The 24973-nt window shown below is 38.4% G+C and overlaps 2 protein-coding genes across 5 annotated transcripts in view; both read left to right on the forward strand.

Moving 5' to 3' along the window:
• The first annotated feature begins 4456 nt into the window (after nucleotides 1–4456).
• LOC106096006 (general transcription factor IIE subunit 1) lies at nucleotides 4457–17960 on the forward strand. The gene is made up of 4 exons (XM_013263508.2): nucleotides 4457–4753; nucleotides 11302–12020; nucleotides 12097–12563; nucleotides 16943–17960. The coding sequence occupies exons 2-4, from the start codon at nucleotides 11347–11349 to the stop codon at nucleotides 17137–17139; spliced, it is 1338 nt and encodes a 445-aa protein (XP_013118962.1). The 5' UTR covers nucleotides 4457–4753; nucleotides 11302–11346; the 3' UTR covers nucleotides 17140–17960.
• LOC106094442 (major facilitator superfamily domain-containing protein 6-A) overlaps nucleotides 17692–24973 on the forward strand; it is a 118436-nt gene continuing 111154 nt past the window's right edge. Inside the window, exons 1-2 of one of the 4 annotated variants that reach the window (XM_059362409.1) lie at nucleotides 17692–17759; nucleotides 18586–18847. In XM_059362409.1, coding sequence (XP_059218392.1) covers nucleotides 18784–18847 — 64 coding nt within the window. In that variant the 5' untranslated portion in view covers nucleotides 17692–17759; nucleotides 18586–18783. Of the gene's footprint in view, nucleotides 17760–18060; nucleotides 18848–24973 lie in introns of those variants that run through there. The other 3 variants (XM_059362406.1, XM_059362413.1, XM_059362403.1) reach the window with 3 other exon arrangements.

Consider the following 24973-nt stretch of genomic DNA (forward strand, 5'->3'; position numbering starts at 1 on the left):
CGGACGGACATGTCTAGATCGTCTTAGATTTTTACGCTGATCAAGAATATATATACTTTATAGGGTCGGAAATGGATATTTCGATGTGTTGCAACCGGAATAACAAAATGAATATACCCCCATCCGTCGGTGGTGGGTATAAAAATGGTGACGAAGATAATACGAATACATTTCGTACAAGTGGTACTGAGCATGACATAATTACCAGGTAGTGTACCGTAAACAGCTGAGTACGATTTTTTTCTCGCGAAGTGCACTATCTGTCAACGAGTTTTGGTTGTGTGCGTGTGTGTATTATAGTTGAGAACCATTAAACACAAACAACGAACAATGGCACGAACTAGTAACATACTTAAAATAAGAGTTGCACTTTTCACTGATTTTTCAGATAATGCACTCAATATTTTGTTGTTGGGCAACTGCCACTACCTGTAAATGAATATATTGTATCTTGGTACTGAGTTCTATAAGCAAAGTAATAGCGACATGTCGCTGCATCAGAATTAATTTCGCACAATTTTACTTGCAAATGTAATTAAATGCTCACGAAATGGCCCGAATCAACTCCGTTTTCATTCTGTTGTCTTTGTTGTGTGTTGTTGTTCGACTTTTGTTTGTGTTCTGACAAAGAAAAGAGTCCGTCAGATTTCGCAATAATGTAATAGGCAATTTCGCTGTGAATGAAGTCGGTACTAGGCTTTACAGAAAAAGAAAATGCAGCAAACAGCTCATCTGGAGTAATACAATTAAAAGAAAACTCGTTGTCCCCCTCTGTTATAATTTCCTCATCCAAAGTCCGCGGCTTGGCATCCAAAGTCCGCGACTTTTGTATCAGAGTGACATCGATTAACGGATTATTGGTACACATCAATTTAGTTCTTAACTATTGCTCGGTATGTCGATTTCAATTTTATATGACACTAGCTGGACAGGGCCCGCTCCGCTGCGCCGTCTTTCACTCTCTTATTTTATTTGAGCCCTATGCGGTCACGTCAGGAAATAAGTCTTTGGGGGTGCTGGTACAGCTGGTTTGGCAGAGCTGGTACAGCCTTTCAGATATGTGGATATAATATTGGTGCTCTTCTCCCAAATGCCCTTAACTGGAGCCTTATTTGCTATAGGTTGTAAATATGTCTGGTCCCCATATATCAGATTCGTGCTCTGTTGTCAAATACCTTTCATTTGAGTCCCATATTGTCATTATTGGTTTATATTCCATTTGGCTGGTGGCTTTGGAGGTAGGGCGACCCTCTAGATATCCCACCCTAAATAAGGATACAAATTTCTGTATTTAAGTTATTATAAACAAAATTTTGCTAAAATCGCCCCACACATATCCGAGATCTGGCGTTTTCAAAAATAGGGTAATGGGTCCGCCCACTAAAGTTTGGATGTTAGATCTACTTTATTCTCTTGGATTTGGTGTTGGATTGGAGCAGCTAAGCTCTTTGTCCCGAAAGTGGATATCAGATTCATACACTACTCCCAAAAACCATTGGAGCTACATATTGCTATAGTCGGTATATATGTGTGATTTAGGAGGAGTTTATGAGGTGAGGTGTCCACGAAACAGATACAGATTTGGGCCCCTTTTTGGCAACTGCCAAACAACACAAGATCACAAGAGTTATGATTATAAACTTGTAAATTATAAATTCAAACGATAAAAATGTGAAAAAAACTACATGTAAAAAACCTTTAAAATCCAAACAAAGAATTTGACGTTCTAGCGGGATTTGGATACAGCTCTGAAATTAAAAAATTGATCAGCTGGGCTTATGACTTTATCTTCTAATTGTACCAAGAGTGGTACTGAGTTCTTTGGGCAAATTAACTTATGTACGCACATGTAAACACACGCACACAAATTTGTTTGAAAACGGCGATCAGCTGGATGACAAGATGGCGGATTGCACCATATGAATTGTGGTTGTTGTACAAATGAGACCACCTTCAATTGTTTCACCATGCTTATAGCCTAGTACAAGGCGGATTTAAAAAGGTGGTCTCACGCGAACAGCTGTTAACAGCCGAGCAGGTTTGACGCTATTAAGACGACAGATTTTTGTTTACATTTTCTTTGTTGTTAACTACTTAAGGCCGGTACTATATTCGGTTTTCGCGTTGAAACTCCATATAAAAAAAACACAAACTGAAAAATTTGCCGAAATGTGTTCGTTTCATCATAACTTGTTTTTTCATCTAGGGAAAATTTACATTTCGCGACGCCCCTTGAGAGCACAACCATAGTCGCTGTGCGACAAGTCATTTACTTACGCAAAATAAACGCGATCGCCAAACTTCTAATTGTAACTGAGTGTCTGTTAGTGTTAGTGATGTTGCTCACAAGTATTTACTCTGGTTAGAAAAAATAAAGTGTTTGTGAATGCAAAAATAAGAAAGTATTTTTTTAATATAAGTACATACACTCGATAGAAAAATAGATATTTCTTTTACAACATGCAACTCAATCAATTTATACGAAATAATAAGGTTTGTGAAAGAATGTGTTGCACCTTTGGTCTTGCAATTACAACAACAATATTTGGATAAAAGTGGAAGATGCTGACAAAGACTTTTGGAAAGTTGTGCTTATTAAACTTATAACAGTGAAAATACTGCAAAATCCAATTATTTTTACAAACAAATTCTGCATTTGTCTCTTTTTAAATTGTTTTGTGTTTCATTATATAATAATTGCGAAGGGGTGGGTTTGGTTGATATTACAAAAACATACATGCTCGCAAGCAGCCGATAAATTGTTTGATGCCATATTATTTTTTATGGCAACATTTTGAACAAAGAGGTTGTTGAGGTTGTTGTACAAATGAGACCACCTTTAATTGTTTCGCCTTGAGCCTAGTACTGACTTCATTCGCAGCCAAAATTCCTATTAAATCATTTCGGAATCCGACAGACTCTATTCTTTGCCAAAATACAACCAAAAGTTAAACAACAACACCCAACAAAGATGACAGCAGTGAAGCAGAGTTGTTTTCTGCCCGTTTCGTGAGCGATTATTTACCTTTGCAAATAATTGAAGCGAAATCTGTGTTGTCGCAGCCATTTTGCTCATAGAACTTAGTACCACTTCTACGAAATGTGTTGCCTTACTTCGCCACCATTTTTTTTGTAAAGGCTAGTACTGACTTCATTCACACCGAAAATGCCCATGACACTGAAAGTCTGTTCTTCGAATCCTGGTCTCCAGGAGGTTCGAATCCTGGAGACCATCATAAAATTTTCAGCAGTGGTTATCCTCTGCTAATGCTGGCGACATTTGGGTTGCACTATGCCATGTAAAAGCTACTCCTCAAAAGAGGTGTCGCACTGCGGCGAAATACGACGGATTCTCTTCTTTGTCAGAACATAAACAAAAGTCAAAAAACAACACACAACAAAGACAACAGTAAGGAAGCAGAGTTGATTCGGCCCATTTCGTCTGCATTTAATTGCATTTGCAATTAAAATTGTGCGAAATTTATCCTGATGCAGCGACATGTCGCTACTATTTCGCTCACAGATCTCCGTATCATTTGTACGGAATGTGTTCGCATCACCATTTTTTATGGTGCATTTTGACAGTTGTTCGTGTGAAAAGACGTAGTCAGTACTAAAACTGTCTTCATTCGCAGCAAAAACGCTTGGTAAGTCACTGCGAAACCCAACAGACTCTATTCTTTGCCAAAATACAAACAACAACGATATCAGCATTGAAGCTGAGTTGATTGCTCGCCATTTCGTCAGCAATGAATTACCTTTGCAAATTATTGAAGCGGAATTTGTATTGTCGCAGCGACATGTCGCTGGCATTTTGCTCATGGATCTTAGTACGACTTCTACGTAATATGTTCGCATTTTCTTTGTCACTATTTTTTATAATGCTTTTGAAAGTTGTTGAAAACTTGAAAAGATGAAGTCAGTACTAGCCTTAAATCATGTTTACACTAGAGCCCATATCCATTAGATTTGAGATAATCTCCCAAATACATACGTTTACACTACGATTCAAGTGATTTGCATTTGTCAACAGGGATGTTTTTGACTGCGTTTTTATTGTGTTCTCCACATATATTATGGTCAGCAAGATGAAGAATGGCACCGTGTAAATAGTATCAAAAAATGCAGACATGCACCAACGTATTGCTTCATCTCTGGCAAAGTACAATAAATAAAATGCGTAGAATTGCTTGACATATTTGTAATCAGCAAAGTATTTGCAACCCACTGGCAGAAACGTTTAACTGAAATAATCAAATTACTTCTCGTATTGTTTATTGTTCAACAAAATAACACGTGATAATCTTCGTGAAGAAAATTTCTTACACGAATGGCAATACCATGACAAAAAATTACATTTGCAACGGGAAACGACCCTGTTTTCCGCAAAACTTTAACACAGCATGTCTCACAAACTTTTTTAACACGCAGCAGCTGTTCGTGTAAAATGCCTTTTTATGAACACTAAGCCCTTGGAGGCACCCTGTCTCGCCTTACGCAGATATTGCGGTCGGGCATTTTTTTTATTAGTCTCCAAAAAAACTAATAATTGTCTAAGAATAAGGCCACCAAAGACTCTAAAAACTATTTACAGGCAATCTTTACTGCAACATTATGTTGAGTAATATGAAGGTTATCCATTTACTTTGTTAATGGACGTGAAAAAAGTGCTCCAAAAATATTAACAAATAAAACCAAACCAGCAGCCAGTACAGAAACAACACACACACTCAGACCTGCCTGACTAGGAGAGGTAAGAATGACAGAAAATAAACGACTAATGGAAAAATTGTCAAAATGCTACTGAGAAACTTGGCAAATTGTGAATGAAATACAAAGTAAGGGAGAGTGGGTGCGAGAGCCATAAAAGAGCGAATACCAAATGAATTGTGAATTAACTTTGAGAGAGTTGAGAATTAAACGTATTGTGAGGGTGAAAATACAACACTGAGTTAGGAGTTACCAGATGTAGTGTAATGAAAATTGATAAAGCTTTTTGTGTGATGGCTAAATGAGGGGAAGTTATGATTAAAAATTGAGTTTAAAAAGAAATACGAATCTCGGAATATTTAGAAAAATTAAGACATGAAGATGTATGAGATAAGATTTAAGGCTTGTTACTCTATTGGACTTTTTACATGAACAACTAAATGAAAAAGGTGCGAAAAGTTAAAGTGAAAAAATCTAATTTTTTGCATACCTCCTAATTTTGACTATGGCCCAAAATAAGTAGTCCAAATAGAGCCAATATCGGTCTAAAATTAAAGATATTGATTAGTAGATTACGAAAATGTTGATTCGGGAAGGACCTATGGGGTCTTGAGAGTTTTGACCCCTATTTGGAAAATGTACGGGTCCCTGGGGTCTTATATTTCATTGTTGGACCTATACCGTTGCACAAAATGCTCCAACGAATCAAAACTTTTGGCTCACCATGTTTGACTGTTTTTTTTTTTTTGTAAATTGGCAGGTGCATATTTGTATTCCACCAAATAATACAAATATGCATTCTTCGGTCCACAATATGTTTTCAATCCAGTTTTCAATCGTCAAATCGATATGTCCTTTAGCGAACTTAAAGAGTGCAATTCTATGTATATAGTTCTTGGAATAAATGTTGTGAATAAATTATTTTCCAACAAACGTTTGCGCCAGTTTCAGTCAGACTTAATTCCCCCTGAATCTTTTTTGAAGACGCAGTAGGGTTCCCTTCGCTATATCATAAAATCTACGGTCATCAGTAGTTAATGTTTTACGTAGAAGTCTGAGTATTTCGAACATTTTCTTTTCTATATAATGAAGCCTTGGTAATCGTTTGAAGAAAGCGTCCTACTATTTCTTATTTGGATATTTTCATAGTATTCTAATTGTAGTTTTTCATGGTTTTGGCCTTATTCTCGCCTTTCTTTGGAAAAGTTTAAAATTGGTAAAAAAAAACTATTGCAACAGCATGATTGCCGCTTTTCAGTATTCAGTTTTCACCCACCACCATAGGATGGGGGTATACTAATCTAGTCATTCCGTTTGTAACACTTCGAAATATTGATCTAGGACCCCATAAAGTATATATATTCTTGATCTAGCCATATTCGTCCATCCGTCTGTCGAAATCATGATAGCGGTCGAACGCGTAAAGCTAGCCACTTGAAATTTTGCACAGATACTTAATATTGATGTAGGTCGCTGGGGATTGCAAATGGGCCATATCGGTTCAGATTTGAATAAAGCACCCACCGATCTGGAGCCCCTGGAAGCCTTTCTTTTCATGCGATTTGGCTGAAATTTCGCACATAGTGTTCTGTTGTGACTTTTAACAACTGTTCTAAGTACGGTCCAAATCGGTCAAGAACCTGATATAGCTCCCATATAAGCGATCTCCCGATTTGACTTCTTGAGCCCTTACGAGCGGCGATTTTTATCCGATTTGGATAAAATTTTGCATCTAGTGTTCTGTTATGACTCTCAACACTGTGTCAAGTACGGCCCAAATCGGTCAATTATCTGGTTATTGCTCCCATATTTCAGCAGAATCCATGGTGGTGTGTTCCCAAGATTCGGCCCGGCCGAACTTTGAACTTTGCTTTTACTTGTTTTATTTAATTTCATAACAAATCATTCATATACATATTTTTTTTTTTTTTTTTTGATCAAGCTGATTCAAAGATCAAACGAGAAAACAATCAATGACTTTAAATATATGATATTTATCATGAGCTTAAATTTGCAATTTTGCTTCTTAAATAGCCTTAGAATATCACTTAATTTGGATGTTGATATCAGAGAATATTTGGCACTCAATAGACACCCTTTGTCTAACAATACCGTGGCGATCGGTCATTGCGACCGGGACGAGCTTGCTCACACAGGAGCTTGACGAGAATCGCCACCTCCACATGAAAAATGTGGCTACAACAACAACAACTCAATAGATATTATGTACGTACTGGCATGCGAAACAATGCCACTTAAAAACTAAGCTATAACTCAACTTTTAAGTTACAACTTGAAGTAGTATGCCACTTAAAAATTTAATTATAACATAATGTCTTAGTCATATGTAACTTATTTTTGTGGAGGCGTGCGAAACAAAACATAAGTGTCCATTGAGTGCCAAATACGGGGTCGCATTCAGTTCTCTGGTAGAAATACCTACCAGAGAGCTGCAAGCAGTATGATGATTGTGTAGGCTCGATCATCTGTTTTGAAAAACGAGTAAAATGCGCACAAGTGAAACCAGTCTATTCATCCCGCTCAAAACGCAACGAAAATGTTGTGATTCAAAAACGAATCTGGGATACTTTGGAACTTTTACGGGAATGGAACAGTTGGAAGTGTCGAAAATCACAAAAAACGCTTGAAAATTGCCAACGTACTGCCGTGTGCATCGCCCAAGCGCCTTAAAAGAATTGAAAAGAGTATTCCGGCCCCTAGAAGTGAATCGTCATTTACATGCGAAGAAGCCATTGCCATCATGTTGCAACTTGGAATCAGTCATCATATAAAGAAAAGCATTATCATCCAAAGGCATTATCGCTTTGCCGTCATACAGTCGACTTTCATTCGACTGACAACAAATAACAGCTGATTTCTTTATGTTTTTGTCAGAAGGAATAGAGCACGCTCTATTCGAAAAAAATTACATGTGCTATTTTGAAAAGTGATTTTCATATGTTAGTTCCGTTTGTATCAGACGACATGTGCAACTCAACATGTGCTACATTTGAAATGTCATAAGACAACTACATGCCGTGTAATAGAGCCTTTATGTGCAAATGGGGATGTGATGGCTTATCAACACTTCTCGAATACAAATAAGCCTCGACTACGGACTATAGAAGCGTTTTTATGGCATCTTTGGTTCCATTGAGAATTCGAAAACATGCTGATACGGATTATGCTTCAACGAGTTTTAATGATATTTGGATAAATTCAACACCTGGGTCAAAAAACTTTTGTAGGCCGCTTTGCTTCGAGTTCACTAAGGAATCGACAATTAATACCCAATATTTGGTTCAGCGTACTGAGACGGAGTTCAAAAACTTGGAATCTGTTACAATTGAGATAATGGAATACATCTTTCAAATGGGATTCAATATAAAACTTACAATGATAGACGGAAAAGTAAGCAACACATTGACTGGAATATCCTCAACAAGGAGATGTGGCATTTCTGGAAAAAAGAAATCAGACTTTAAAGGTTCGTCAAAGGATCTTCTAATCAATTGGGAATCACTGGAATTTGGTATATCTCCCTTACACGCTCGCATAAGGTTTTTGGAACACTTTCTGCATTTGTTATACGACCTAAAATACCATAGAATGCCGACGGACTCTAACAAATCCCTAAACAAGCAAGAATCAAAAGAAATGCGAGCTAAGGAGAAGAACAGTATACAATATGTATTTAAGTCCGGATCAGGACTAAATATTGATAAACCACTTTTTGGAAGCACTAACGATGGCAATACTGCGATGCGTTTTTTCATGGACTCTGAAACCACAACGGAAATTACTCGTATTGTCGAAATATTGGTTCAAAAGTTACCATAATCTTAATGCCAATTAATAGTAAACCTGTATACCCATGCAAACAAATGACACCTACACTTGACAAGGTATTGCATCATGGTCAAAACATTGTCCAAAATAATATTCTTCCCTAAGGAGAACTCATAGAAGAACCCCAAGAGGCAATAAATCGCGATTTTCCAACAGTTCCATTTTCGTAAATGTTCCAAAGAATCCCAGAATGAGGATATTTTTAAACATATTTCGTTATCTTCGAACCCTGTACCAGCAGCGTGTAAGGACCGATGGATTTGTTACAGGTCTGTAACTTCTGATAATCCAAAAAATTTAAAGGATTTAATCTACCTTTTAGATCTGGCTTCCAACACAGACGATTACTTTATTGAAATCGAATAATTTACAGATACATATTTTACAAATAAAAAAATTGAAAACTTTAAGGGTTTTCCCAGTTTTTTTTTTGTTAAAAAACGCCAATATTGTATTTCTCAGATCTCCTATTAGAGGTAACACAATTTATAAAAATTACATTTAAACCGCATCTATATTAGGTCTTCTTTGCAGTGCAGTAAGCAAAATTGGTAGTGCTGGGCCAAGTTCTGTATAGAGACGAAACAATGAAATTACCTTCTCTTAAAAAAATAGGCCAAAAATGGATTTTTTCACATTTTTTCATTTGTAACTCGCTTAACTTTTGACTGAACAATCGGGCCTTAGCATATAACTCGACAAAAAAAAGTAGTAAATTTTATTAGCTGGATTTAAATTTTAAATTAAGTTTTATTAAACTGGATAACACCTCAGGTATAACCATGTAAAATTTCTTGAAAATGTCTCTAACCCTTTCAAAATGGCAGCTTATTTCTACTTATTTTTCCCCATCCCACTGCGCGTGAGTGGGTCCGACCCTCTCCTCCTGTAGGACGACAGATAATATATCCCCCTCCCACTATCCTACTCAAAAAAAGCACTTAAAAATAATATATAAAGGCCGATCAGGATAGAGTAGAACAGTAATAAAATATCTTTGGTAGAGGATCACGAGCAAATGAGTATACCCCTATCCTATGGTGGTGGGTATAAAAATTAATTAGAATGGATCTACACGATCGCCTAGCCCTGAATATATTGATAGCAACCTAAAAATGCTTGACATTATGGGGCTCAAACAAAATCGTGTTGTAGCACGATGCTGATATAATTTCAGGGTCCGCCTAAAATCCCTTCAAACAGGCCATGTTTGCCTACGGTGGCAATAAATAAATAGTATTTGATAGTAGGAAACGAATTTGATATCCCAAAGTGTTGGGGGGTCGTCTCAGCGCATAAACTCCCCCTGAACCAATGGCAATTCGGACTCAAATAAAAAAAATTAGAGAGTAGAGCATGATGCTGATTTTTTTCAGGGCTAAGTGCGTGGGTGATCTACCCACCCAACAGAATGGACTTATTTGTGTTATATATATATATATATATATATATATATATATATATATATATATATATATATATATATATATATATATATATATATATATATATATATATATATATATATATATATATATATATATATATATATATATATATATATATATATATATATATATATATATATATATATATATATATATATATATATATATATATATATATATATATATATATATATATATATATATATATATATATATATATATATATATATATATATATATATATATATATATATATATATATATATATATATATATATATATATATATATATATATATATATATATATATATATATATATATATATATATATATATATATATATATATGGATCTCAATTAAGAGGTATTTTAGAGTAGAACACGAATCTGATATCAATGTTCGGGACCACCACCATAAAACCCCCAAATAGGACTAGATTTGCTCACCATGACAATTTGGAGGTCGATATTGATAGTTTTTAGGGCTCATACCCCAAACCGGCCATATTTGCTGGCTTTTGCAATAAGGGGTTTAAAGGAATAGTATTTGAGATAAGAAAACAAACAAATTTGAGCACGAATTGATATCCACTGTCGGGATCAATTTTCTGGGGGTCTACCCCTTTTCCAAAATACCCCACAAACAGCAATTATTTACTGAACATCGCAATATGGGACTCAAATAAAGGTATTAGGGAATAGAATTCAAATCTGATATCAAAATGTGGGACCATCTATTTGGGGCACCGCCCCTTCCCCAAAACACGCCCCAAAGGCTAAAAATTTTCCGACTATGCCAATATGTGTGTCCTCTTTGGCTATTTGAGATTACAAAACGAATTTGATAACCAATTTTGGGGCCAAGTGTTTGGAGGACGCCTCACCCATAAACTCCCCTCAAAAAACCAATGGCAATATGGGGTTCAAATATACGGTATTTGAGAGAAGAGCACGATGCTGATATTTTTTTTTTTCAGGCCCAAGTGTCTGAGGGTCCAACACAACCCCGAAAACACTCCTAAAACGGACATTATTAGAATATCGGGCTCAAATAAATTATTTTAAAGAATGGATGGATTCAGATACAGGCATTTATATTGTTAAACTGTTAGTCAAGCGATCAATATTCAATATTCAAAGGATTATTTAGTTCCATATAAAGTAAAAGAAGGCGCAGGGGAGCGGGCCCGGTTCAGCTAGTTGAATATAAAAGTTAAGTTAATTTTTTATACCGTTTATAAGTTTTTTTAATCCCTTTCGGCGTTTTTTCTTCATTGCTATGTTTTCGTTCTAGCTTGCCCGTTTTCTTTTTCTTTTCTCATCCGTTCCTCCTTCTGCAATGTCTTCAGCCCCCGCTTCTACATCGTCTACAGAAATCAAATATGTTACCGAAGTGCCTAGTAGTCTAAAACAATTGGCTCGTCTGGTGGTGCGAGGCTTCTATACAATAGAGGATGCTCTCATCATCGATATGCTCGTTCGTAATCCCTGCATGAAGGAGGATGACATTGCCGAACTGCTGCGTTTCGAAAAGAAACAAATGCGCGCCCGCATTACCACACTGCGCAGTGATAAATTCATACAGATCCGTTTGAAAATGGAAACGGGTCCCGATGGCAAAGCGCAAAAAGTCAATTACTATTTCATCAACTATAAAACCTTTGTAAATGTAGTCAAATATAAATTGGATTTAATGCGCAAGCGCATGGAAACTGAGGAGCGCGACGCAACGAGTCGAGCCAGTTTCAAATGCACGAATTGTAATAAGACTTTTACCGATTTGGAAGCGGACCAATTGTTCGATTTCAACACTCAGGAATTTCGTTGTACATACTGTGGGAGCACTGTGGAGGAGGATAGTTCGGCTATGCCAACGAAAGATTCACGCCTCATGTTGGCAAGATTCAATGAACAATTGCAACCGCTATACGATTTGCTAAGAGAAGTCGAAGGCATCAAACTGGCACCAGAAATTCTAGAACCTGAACCAGTAGATATAGATACAATAAGAGGGTAAGTCTTAAGCATGAATGTAGAAAACAAAAAGTTTGACATGAAAATCAAAATGTTTTTGCTTTGTTTCTTGCAGACTTAACAAACCACAGACACTTCGCGGCGAAGGCCAACAATGGTCTGGTGAGGCTACTCGCAATCAAGGCTTTGCTGTCGAAGAGACACGAGTCGATATCAATATTGGTGGCGATGATGTGCCTGATACGGTGGCCGAACGTAAGGCTCGTCCCATCTGGATGACTGAGAGTACGGTTATCACCGAGGATAACACAGACAATACAGATGCCATATTAAATGAAGCTGCACAAAACTCTCAACAGCCTGGTTTTTCGGCGTGGTCGTCATCCAATAGCACCTCAACAACGACGACCTTCAATAATAATCGCAAGAAAGAGCAGGAAGATATTATGGCTGTACTATTGCAATATGAAAAGCAACCAGGACAAAAAACAAATCATACAAAAGGACTGCGGTTTGGTTCTTCCAATGCCAATTCTAGTGATTCGAGTGATGCTGAAAATGATATAGATAATACCAAAATTCGTAAGTAATCGAAAAATAACCTGAAGAGTAGTTTTTGATAATCATTTTCAAAAGAGCTTGGCTTGTAAATCGTTAAACGGATAGAAATCTCACAATTTGTATTAAAATCCGGAGAAGAATCCAAGGCCTGACTAGGTTCCATTTTATTGAGCTACAACTTGATATAAGAAAGGTCTACCCAATGTTCCTAAAAGGCTTGTTTCTGGTAATGTTCAAAGGAAAAGGTTTTATCGTTGTAAAATCTTTCATGATTGCCTACCATTTGTCTTAACCATACTGGTATGAACTCTGTTAAACCATACTCAATACAAGTGTTGGCCAAAATAGTTGCCAATATGCAATTTTACCTAATTCAAAAAAGAACTGCGGCGCGGTCAAACTGGAAGATTGTTTATATGGGTTGGCATGGCTTTCCCCCAGTAATCGAGTATATGCACCGAGACGAACTTTCTCTCCAAAGAGAGCTTGTCAAGGATCGCTACCCCCACATGAAAGCATGTGGCTACAACAACAACAACTTGGCTTTAATGTTTCAAATTCGTCCGCCTAATTGTATGACGAATGAATATGAGCATCTCAAAGGCTGATCGCACGCCGTTCGGACTCGGCTATAAAAAGGAGGCCCCTTATCATTGAGCTTAAAACTTGATTCGGACAGCAATCATTGATATGTGAGTTGTTTGCCCCTGTCCTTTAATAGAATGTTCATGGGCAAAATTTGCATTTTTCCCTCAAAGGCTGAAACTTTAGCTCCGATAAGGATAGTGGAATACTCCGTAAAAATACGGGCTAACTGCAATTGCCTGAAAATGTATGTGGTAGCCACCTTGAAGATACAGACAGGTTTTCGGTCAGGACGTTCTTGTGCCGACCACATTAACTCCCTGCGCATTATCATTGAACAGTCTGCAGAACTTAATGCACACCTTCACCTTTTATTCATCGATTTCGAGCGTGCTTTTGACATAGTTTTGCGAAATTCAATGTGGAGCACGCTGTTGAATTGTGACTCTAATTAGCTGTATAGGAACGCTGAAGCTTCGGCCCTTTTCAATGGAAAAGCGAGCCGACCATTCGGGATCGATAAAGGAGTGAAGCATGGTTGCATCCTGTCACCGACGCTATTTTTAATTTTATTAGACTGCGTATGAGAAGCAACTAATGGTGAGGCACCCTATGGCATACGTTAGGGTATTAACGACTTCCTCGAAAACATCGACTACGTGGATGACATGCGCGTGCACATAAATGCGAAACTGGAACGATTGAATGAACATTCTGCCAAAGTAGGCCTGATGACAAATATATATATATGGGATATAACCTACGGTGACCGCCCGATGATTTAACAGTGACCTGTCATGACGGACACAATGACTGAGACGTCTGTTCTAGCCACTAACAGCAAAGCGATAGACTTATTAAAGTCTAGATAAGGCCACATCGTTTTTTTGAATGCTCAGTGCATCAGTAGTGACGTCCTCAGTCGGGCTGTGATGCACAAACAAACCATCCTTTCGATCCGGCTGACTATTAACCAGTAGGTGGACTTTTGAAGCGCCGTCCACCAGACCACAACACCATATAGCATTATAGGTCCGACAACTGCAGTATATACCCGATGCATGGCACGCGGTCTAAACCCCCCAACTTTTGCCCATGGCTGTCTTGCAGGTGTATAGGGCAAAAGTTGCCTTTCTTGCCCTTTCCAAAATGTGGGATTTGAAGTGCAATTTCCTGTCCAGCAAAATACCTGGGTGTTTTGCTGGAATAGCGCTTTCTGAAATAATAAATGAAATATTCTCTCCTCCCAAGGAGACAGGTACCACTATAAGTAACTTATATCTCTTGCTGAAAAGAACTACTTCTGTCTTGCACGGATTTACGCCTAGACCACTTTCGGTGGTCCACTTCGCTGTTACACGTTGAGCTTCCTGAAGTATATCTCTTATAGCGCTGGGAAACTTTACTCTAACCGCAATTGCCACGTCATCAGCATACTCGACCAAAGGATTTTCGACTCAGACACAATTTCCCCAATAACCTCCCACGAATGCATACCAGTGACAACCTCTTCTAGCGCTATGTTGTAGCGGTTTGTTGTGTTCTATCTTTCGTCTGCTTGATTCTGTTGAGTGTCCAGATCCAGGAACTCTGCGACTAAGATGGGTGCGTCCAGAAGGAACTGGGTCTGAGTCGAGTGGGGTGGCTTGGCAATTAAACTGGTAACGTGTGTTGTGTGATCCCTGGTCACAATCGGGACATACATCTTGCACGTCTGCATCAATCCTTGCTCTGTAGAAATTGAGGCGTCTGCATCTGCCGGAACATAATTGAGCCAGAGAGGCTGGGGAGGTCAATTTCTTCAGGTGAAACTGGAGGCGGACGTTCTCCAAGGACGGTATTCACCTGGTAGCTATTTACCACATCTGCTACCATGTTAGCATGACTGCTGTCTAGACCCGCATGATATGCCACTTGATCTATAGGTGCTCTCTTGTAGAGCTGAACCTCACGCTCTAGATCATGTAGATCTACTTTAAGGCTTCTGGGCGGTGGATACCTATCCACAAGATGATGATTCGGATGGTCTCTGCGATAACAGCCCAAAAGGTATTGCTTAGACAGCATGTAGTTATGTCTTCGCACTGGTAGGATCTTTGTCTATACATTCTCTATCTTCTGAATATACTTCACCGTAATAGGTCTTGAGGACAGAATCTTCCTTAGCCTAGAGGCCTCAGATGTATCCTTGGGATTTGTACTGAGCCTTTCTCAGCTCGCCCTTATATTTTCTTAGCTCTGCCTTATAGATGGCGCAATCATGTTGTGCTCTTGTGGCTTTCGCCCTGTTGTCCACTGTGGCGGTCGCTGTTTGCCCCTTGGCTTGGCACTAGGAGATGTTGACACAGGCGAGTCATTCAAGATTTTCGTGATCCGCTTGACCATAACGTCTATATCCTTCACAGTTTCCATTTCCTTTTCTGGTCTAGAAGGGATAGACGTGCAAAATTTCTGTTTAGGCGGGGTACCACTTATGCAGTGTTTCCTCCAAGGCTAAAACTAATATAACGATGATCAGAGAAGCTGTGGTCATCCAACATTTCCCAGTCGCATACTCTTCCACTTATATCCTCCGACACAAAGGTAATATGTTGTACCTCCTGCCTGTTCCTGGTACTAAATGTGGGTTTATTCCCTTTATTACAAATCGCCAGATTGCAACTTATATTCAATAAGCAGCTCACCCCTTCGTTGACATCCTAACTTCCTCATATCTGGTGATGTGCATTAGCATCACTTCCTACAATGAGGCTTTTCTTCCCTACAGAAGCGGCTTCAACCAGCGACTTAAGGTTTGAAGGCGGCATCTCTGAATCGTGTGCCATATATAGGGAAGTCAGCCAGTAATGAGACTTGTTCATTTCAAGGCTGGCTACTACTAAATCTTCGGTGCTTAGCGAAGAAGAAGAAGAAGAAAAACATATAGACTACTCTTTGCAAGAATACAGGCTCTGTGTCTTCCATTCCTCGTACCTTTGAAAAGTTTAAATCCCGGAATTCTTAGTCCACGAACCATTCCTCCACACACCCATGGTTCCTGGATAAGAACCACGTCAAATCCCCCAGCCATCAGGAGGACCTTTAGTGCCGCCGGTGCAGCGGCCTTACAATGGTGGAGATTTATCTGTAGAAACCGGACTATAGTCAGGATTCAGAACTTTTCCTGTAACCATTACGAGTTACAGGAAAATTCTTGCGGAGTGAAGTAACAATACGTCCGCTCCACTTAACGGTTCAAACAAGAGTCGAGTGCCTATGATACATACTATGACAAGGCGATTAACTGTTGCCTTTAAATAACTAATGGCCATAACTTTCCCGCGGCGAACGGTCGTAGGGAATGGAACGACTTACAGGAGCTTGATGAGGATCGCTACCTCCACAAGCGAAATATGTGGCTACTCCAACAACAATAATAGAACGTTTCCAATATATGCTTTTAAATATCTCTCCAGCTTCTTCAAGACAAAGTATGAGAGAATAATTACCTTCTAGTGCTTGAGTGTCTCGGTATTCCCGATAGTGTACTTCAATTTTTACTACCCATGAAATTCCCATTCACAATTGTACTTGCGGCAATTCTCAGTTTGTAGGTGAAAGAGAGAGAGAGTGGAGTTAATGAGGATGGAAAACGAAACCATTGGCCTAACCTCTCTCCTACATATTGATACTGGTCGCAAACAAATTGATTAGTATGTGTCTGGCAAATAAACTTAACCTATGTATTTTTTTAACAGGTCAATATTTGCTTGTCTAACATTTTTCTTACAACAAACATAATTTCTTATACTCTAATATTTCTATACTCTCTACAGCCAATACCGATGACTACAATAACTTTATCAATTCCGAATCTGATGAGGAAGAGGATGATGTTCCTTCTGTTTTAGTTGCCGGCCGTCCTCATCCAATTGATCAAATCAATGATGTTCTTATTGCCCAAATGTCTCAACAGGAAAAAGAAAATTACATACATATATATCAACAACATTATAGTCATATATACGATTGAATCATCCCATAAACCACCCACCGTCGCCTACTTTGCTACCCGTACAAGTGGACTCGACTTTCCCCCTTCCCCTCTTTTACAAGTATAATTATATTAATTATTTTTGCATTATATTAGTTAATTCTATGCATATACAATTATGATGTTTTTTCTCTTGCTATCACAGTTTTCTTTTTGCCCACCCCAAAATCACTTTCCTCTATCCTAGCAACCGCCAAACTAATCGTATACACACACACATACCAACTTCATTAATCTATACATAAATACGAATGTTTCCTGATTTATAATTTTCGTTAAAAAATTTATACATATATAAAATAAACGATGAAGAGAAGTAAAAAAAAAAAATAATAAATAAAAGAAAATATTGTTTAAAAAAATATATGCGGCAACAGTTGTCTTAATTTACTGAAGTCAAATAGTGTAATGCCCTTTGTAACGTCTCCAAACATTAACCGTCAAAAGCTTACACAAACTTACCATATCTAATAGATCAATATGGCACCAATATGCCAGTCTGTCAATGCGTGGTTTGCCTCAGGAGAGAAAGAGAGTTTGTCTTGTGAAGACATCAAGCAATTAGGGAAAAACGCAAATCGAGCTGAAGAATTAAACCAGTTAGTGTCAGTTTTATCAAATGGGTAGAAATTTACAAGTGTTTTTGTGTTTAATTAAACAATAAAATCAATGTAATGTTTGTTGTTTTGCGGAATATGACATTTGTTATCTGCGTTTTTGTTGTTGTTAGCTTTCAGTGATGAGAAAAATCTGCAGTGGCAAACCAATATAAATTATTGTTCTCAAAATAATTCTCTAAACATAAATTGAAGTTTTAATTTCAATCAGCTCACTGCCCAGTATGCGAAAATTAAATTTACAGCACAAAATTAATGATAAAAAGATGTTTTTTAGCTTTTAATTATTTAAATTGTACCTAATTTGGCATATTTTTTATAATTGTTCCAATCGAAATTTTGCCAACACTGACAGTTGACAGTTGAGAGTAAATGTCAATTTCCGTGAATGGATGGAAGCAAAAGACCAAAACAGAAACAATTTTTTTTTTTGCTTTGGACCGACCGAGTTGTGTGTAGTTTGTTATTAGTAGTCCGTAGGTTCTTACGGCTCTAAACATTTTTCGGAATTTCCAAGTGTTTATTATTTTTCGTTGAATGCGAGAATACAAAATAAATTAAATCCGGAAAACAGTAACGCGCTGCGTGTGAATGAGTGTGTTTAGTGACCAGTTGATTTCGCCAATTTGGATATTTGTAAGAGTGCTTTTAACCCCACAACCCATAATAGTGTACAACAACGGTACATACATTCATTCGTACATACAATATTCGTTTCGTTGGTAGCCGTTGTTGTTGTTAATTTTCGTGTCTTCGCCGCCTTAATTATTAGTTCAAGTTTGTTTATAGTGTATAATTTATAATTAAGTTGTGTATGCCAATATTTACATGGAAATAGAAATTCAAACCACACTCGAAAGTAAATTTTTGCTGTGATTTCATTGAATTACGCCTTCAATGCCGCCGCCTCCCTGTTCCTAATTTAGCTGTAAATATCAACAATCATATACTAAAGGAAATCTTCATCATATCAAGTGACAAGTCAAATTAAACGCCAAACGACAAAATGAAACCACGAGTTGACAAGGATTTATTGCCCATGAAGGCGCATTATTTTCTCTTCAACGCCGGTAAGTAAGCGAGTTGAGTTAAGTTGTGTTTATCTTCATTGGCCTCATTAATGAACCATTCATAATTGTTCAAGCAGGCACATTGCTAGTGGTTTATTATTGTGAATTGTAATTAGGTTTTTTCTTTTAGTGGCTCGCATGTTCAAAGTCTAATCACTTTGAAGTCGAACAAAGCAAACAGACATAAATAGTACATTAAGGGAATTCATTTGAAATTGTCGCAAGTATTAAAACACCAAATTCTAGTGTTTTACAAACGATATTTTAGATTATGTCTTTTAAATTGCTTTTTTGTTTAAGCCACAACACAAAGGGTTGGTGGGAAATGTGGGCCTTTTGAAAGCAGAAGGTTTTTTTTTCAAGACATAAAAAAAGGCATTGCATTCTGTTAATGCTTTCATATATACTTAGTTGGTTGTCGTATTAAATAATTACATTTGTGCAACCAACCCCAAACAAAACTACATATTTCAACCAATTGTCTAATGACAATAACGAGCAGCTGTTGCTCAAAGATCGTCTAGCTCTGGAAGTCATTTTAAAAACAGCTGTTTTGAGTAAAAATTGCAAAAATTGTCATTGTTAAGAAAAAGCAAAAGCCGGAAAGGTCACCAACAGTCTTGGAGTGTAAGAAAGAAGATTGACGCCTGAGTATGGCACGTTTAGAATAGAATTATTAAATGTCCTCCAGGAGCATTGGCCATAATCCTGTTCAGAATTTTTTCGACATTTTTTTTTTTTTTAAAGACAGGAATTTAAAAAATCAACTGCTCGATTTTCGTATAAAGGCTTGTTTTGGAAAGCACACATCGTGACCTTTCCAATGATGTATGGTAGTACCTTGTACAATTTTTAAATGTCCTCCAGGAGCATTGGCCATAATCCTGCTCAGATTTTTTTCCGAGAATTTTTTAAAATAGACAGGTATATGAAAAAACCGACTGCTCGATTTACGAATAAGGACATGTTTTGGAACATGTCCTGCGTCCACAGGGATCTGGGTCTGAGTCGAGTGGGTCTGGCTGGGCAGTTAAACAGGTGACGTGTATCGTGCGGTCCCTGGTTACAATCGGGACATACATCTTGCACGTTGGCATCAATCCTAACTCTGTGGGAATTGAGGCGGCTGCATCTGCCGGAACGTAATTGAGCCAGAGCCACTCTGGTTTGCAGGGGGAGGTCGATTTCTTCGGGTGCAATGGGTGGCGGTCGTTCTCCAAGGACTACATTCACCCGGTAGCCAATTACCGCGTCTACTACCGTGTCTGCATGAATGTTGTTCAGACCCGCTTGATATGCCACTTGATCTAGAGGTTCTCTCTTGTAGAGCTGAACCTCACGCTCTAGATCGTGTAGATCTACCTTAAGACTTCTGGGCGGTGGGTATCAATCCACAAGATGATGATTTGCATGGTTTCTGCGATAACAGCCCAAAAGGTATTGCTTAGACAGCATGTAGTTATGTCTTCGCACTGGTAGGATCTTTGTCTCCTGATGGAGGTGGTCCACATGAGAATTGAGGAGACAGCCCGTCGCAGTTCGGAAGGCGGCATTCTGACGGATCTGAATATTATTTCACTTCGTATCATAAAGTTGACGAGATCACACTGGCGCAGCATAACTTACCACAGACCGGCCAATTGCTTTGTGTAGGAGAAGTCAAATGTGACGCCAAGTATTTTGGGACACTTGATGGTCGGAATCATTTCTCCATCGACCATCACAGTCAGCTCAGTATTCACCTCACGCGCATTTGTAGTGAACAGTGTGGCTGAAGATTTGGTGGCGGATATCTTCAGATTTCTTGCAGCGAAATATGAGGCAAGCTCGTTGAGGTAGACGTTCAGATGTCATCAATGGGTGGGGGCCTGATGCCATGCTCGTACAATCGTCCGCATATGATACGATCTCTATGCCGTCTGGAGGGGGTGGAATGGAGGATAGGTAGAGGTTAAACAGAGCCGGAGATATTACCCCACCTTGGGGAACTCCCTGTTTCACTCTACGGTGTTTCGACTTCTTATTCCTAAATTCCACAAATGACTGGCGACCAAACAGATAATTCGCGATCCATCGTTTCAGGCCTGGCTGGAGGAACGTGTTGGCGATGTCCTCAAATAATTTGGCATGGCTGACCGTGTCGAATGCCTTCGATAGGTCCAGTGCCACGAGGACCGTCCTATCACATGGCCTGGGTTGATTGAAGCCACGGCAAATGTGTTTGGTGATGGCATGCAAAGCTGTTGTTATGCTGTGCAGTCTCCGAAATCCATGTTGATGCTCGTCGAATGGAAATTCTCCTACGAGGCTCGGGAGAAGTAATGCCTCATGCGTCTTTGCCACTGGTGAGAGAAGGGAGATCTGTCTGTACGACTCCCCCAAACTCGGGTCTTTTCAGTAGCGGGATCACTCTGCCCATTTTCCAGACATCGGGAACTATAAGAGTGTTGAATGACAGGTTAAGGACAGTGGTAAGGTACTCAACTCCAGGTGAATCCAGATTCTTCAGCATCAATGTAGAGATTCCGTCGGGGCCCAACGCTTTGGAAGATTTGTTGCCACGGATGACATTCGTAACTTCGCCCACGGTAAATTGTGATGGCTGTTCATCGGTTCGGAGACCACGAATACGGCGAATGGCTCTCCTCCTTGTCCTGTCTCTCTCGGGATGCACAATAAATTGACGGTTGAACAACCTGGCGCATCTCTTCGGATCAGTCACGGTTATCTCGCCAAAAGTGACTGAGGTCCTGTCGTCCCGTCTACCGGGGTTCGAGAGTGACTTAACAGTGGCCCACAGTTTGCCTACACCGGTCCCTAAGTTACATTGCTCCAAGTGTTCCAGCCTCAAATTCACTTAGTTCGACGACGATTACGCCGAAGGCGACGACGGCGACGCTTGTGACCCACTGCTGTTCGCACAGCACTGCTGTTCGCACATCACAGCCACAGCAAGAACGGAAATATACCCACTCCATGCACCGGTGACACCTCACCGACACCGGCCTATAATGAAGGCGGTTCTTGCAAACCGAACAGAACCAGGGTCCGGGGTTCTTTTCAATCCCGGCACGGACCAGAAGCGTGCGGAGAAGGCACTCCGGGATGTGCCTCTCCCAAGACGAAAAAAGACGAACACGTACACTGAGGCGGCTGCCCTTGCCGATGAGGATTCCATCGGGTCAATCCGGTGCGTAAAACCGGTTGCCATAGGATTGCTTTGATGAATTACGAGTAGTCGACTTTGATGGGTTTATGCAAAGTTTATTGATTTTTGCCCAGTTATAAACTTGATTCAAATCATAGTTTATATCAGATACACATTTTTGAATATCGCTTATTTTTGTACCAATATATAGCCGCAGATCATCAGCATACATTTGTATTTTATAGTTAGCTAGAACATCCGGATTTATATAAATGGAGAACAGTAGAGGGTCAAGAATGGATCCTTGGGGAACGCTTTTGGATAGTTCAAGTAGACTGGAGCAACGACTTTCGCTTGTGCTCTTTGTGACATATATAATAGCATAAGTTTACAGGCGGTATGAGAAAAATTAAACAGTTTTTGCAGTTTTAATATCAGAATATGATGATCAACGGTATGAAATGCTTTACTGTGGTCCAAAAGAAGTATGAACGATACCATTTTGTCATCCAAGTTTTGGCGAAGGTTTTCACTAACATCTAACAGAACAGCATCTTTTCTTCCGGTATCCAGATTGTCTGTCAGATAGTAAGTCATTCTCAGTTAGAAAATTACCAATTTGATCAGACATAATACGTTCTAAAGCTTTAGACAAGAAAGGTAGTATAGCTATGGGGCGGTACTCTCTATTTGCTTTAGGAATAGGTAAAATCTTTGCGAATTTCCACTCAGCAGGAAAATCGATTTAGTCAATATAAAGTTGAAAATGTATGTAATGTGGGGTATTAAGACAGGTAAAGGGTGATTTTTTTGAGGTTAGGATTTTCATGCATTAGTATTTGACAGATCACGTGGGATTTCAGACATGGTGTCAAAGAGAAAGATGCTCAGTATGCTTTGACATTTCATCATGAATAGACTTACTAACGAGCAACGCTTGCAAATCATTGAATTTTATTACCAAAATCAGTGTTCGGTTCGAAATGTGTTCATTCACCGTTCAGCGATGAGGCTCATTTCTGGTTGAATGGCTACGTAAATAAGCAAAATTGCCGCATTTGGAGTGAAGAGCAACCAGAAGCCGTTCAAGAACTGCCCATGCATCCCGAAAAATGCACTGTTTGGTGTGGTTTGTACGCTGGTGGAATCATTGGACCGTATTTTTTCAAAGATGCTGTTGGACGCAACGTTACGGTGAATGAACACATTTCGAACCGAACACTGATTTTGGTAATAAAATTCAATGATTTGCAAGCGTTGCTCGTTAGTAAGTCTATTCATGATGAAATGTCAAAGCATACTGAGCATCTTTCTCTTTGACACCATGTCTGAAATCCCACGTGATCTGTCAAATACTAATGCATGAAAATCCTAACCTCAAAAAAATCACCCTTTAGTAATAGCCTCAGAACGCGTGGATCAATTTCATCTAATCCCATAGCATTGGATTTAATTTTGTAAATGCTTTCGAAAACCTCATTTCCATCTACACAGGGAAAGTAAATAAATCAATGGATGGAGTGCATAGCTGTTCGTTGTGTCCGAAATTGGTTCCACTGGTTCAATATTAACGAAACGTTCGTTTAACTCATTCAGGTCAACATGCGAATTGTTTAGATGTTCAGTTCTATTTCCGATTCCACTGTTACGAATTTCCCTCCATTTGCATTTGGTGTCTACAGCAGTTTGGATTTTTTTTTCAAAATAGGTAGCTTTTGCTGTGTTGATTTGTTTTGAAGCTGTCTTCCTGGCAGATATAAATTGAGTATGAAAGAAGGGAGTTTAAAAACGTTTCCAACGTTTATAATCAGTTTTTCTTTTATCAATCAGGTTTTTAATGGTTTCATTGAACCAAGGAGGTTGGCTGTATTTTATTTTTATTGATTTTATAGGAATACAAGAGTTATATATTGATTTTATCCCATTTTGGAGAAAATGTAATTGTTCATCGACCGTCGTTGATAAATAAAGTCCCAATGCATTTCAGAAAAGTGTCGATTTAGTTCAATAAAATCAATATTTTTAAAATCACGATAGTTTTAGTTTGATTAAGTTTTTTAACATTGCAGTCATATGTTAGAAAAATTAAAACGTGTTTAAAAAAACCAGAAGCAGATAACTGATCATATAACAATACCTTAGACTTTTGACTCACGAAAAACAGATCGAGAAGACTTGAAGATGTGGTTGTGAAATGTGTAGGAACAGTTGTGTTAGTCAAAAAGAGTCCAAGTGATTCCATGGTATTGGTAAAAGTATTTTCATCCAGGATATTACCATTGAAATAACCAGTAATGACAATATCATTGTAGTTCAAAGAAACAGGTTTTATGATCTCTAACATATCAGTATATTCAACATGTTCACATTAGCAGATCAATAACGAAAATGGAGCTAGCTCAGCCACAATTCTTTGCAATAATATCCCACAAATTAAATCATCTCTTCCAACAAAATTTCTAAGAAATTTCTTAAAAAGTAATCAAAACAAGTAACAGACAACCATAAAAAGTAGCATAACAATTTTTTTTCAGCAGATTTTTTTACTCAAAACAGCAGATTTTGTTAGCTTATTTAGCTGACCGAATTTTTTGCAATGTTTGCTGAAACAGCAATAATGTCTGCTTTCCCATTTTCAGCAGACAAGAACTGATGTTTTAGCAAACATTTTTGCTGTTTTGAGTAATACATTTGGTTGAGTATATGCCTTGCATCTAAAAGTTTTATCTTTGACAAATTTGGATTTTCTCCGTACCATAATTCTGATGGCGTTGTTGCGTCGTTTACTGCACTTTACGGAATACGATTTTTTGTATATACTGCTGCATATGCCGCTTCATTCCACAAGTCTTTTGGTACTTTCGATTTAAATTACATTGCTCTGATTTTTTCCGATATTCTATTGAACTTTCCGATACACCATTTTGCTGAGGTAAATACGCAACTGTTTTTTTTACTTGAATTCCTTTATTTTTGTA

Source organism: Stomoxys calcitrans, chromosome 1 (genome assembly GCF_963082655.1).
Source record: "Stomoxys calcitrans chromosome 1, idStoCalc2.1, whole genome shotgun sequence".
NCBI lineage: Eukaryota > Metazoa > Arthropoda > Insecta > Diptera > Muscidae > Stomoxys > Stomoxys calcitrans.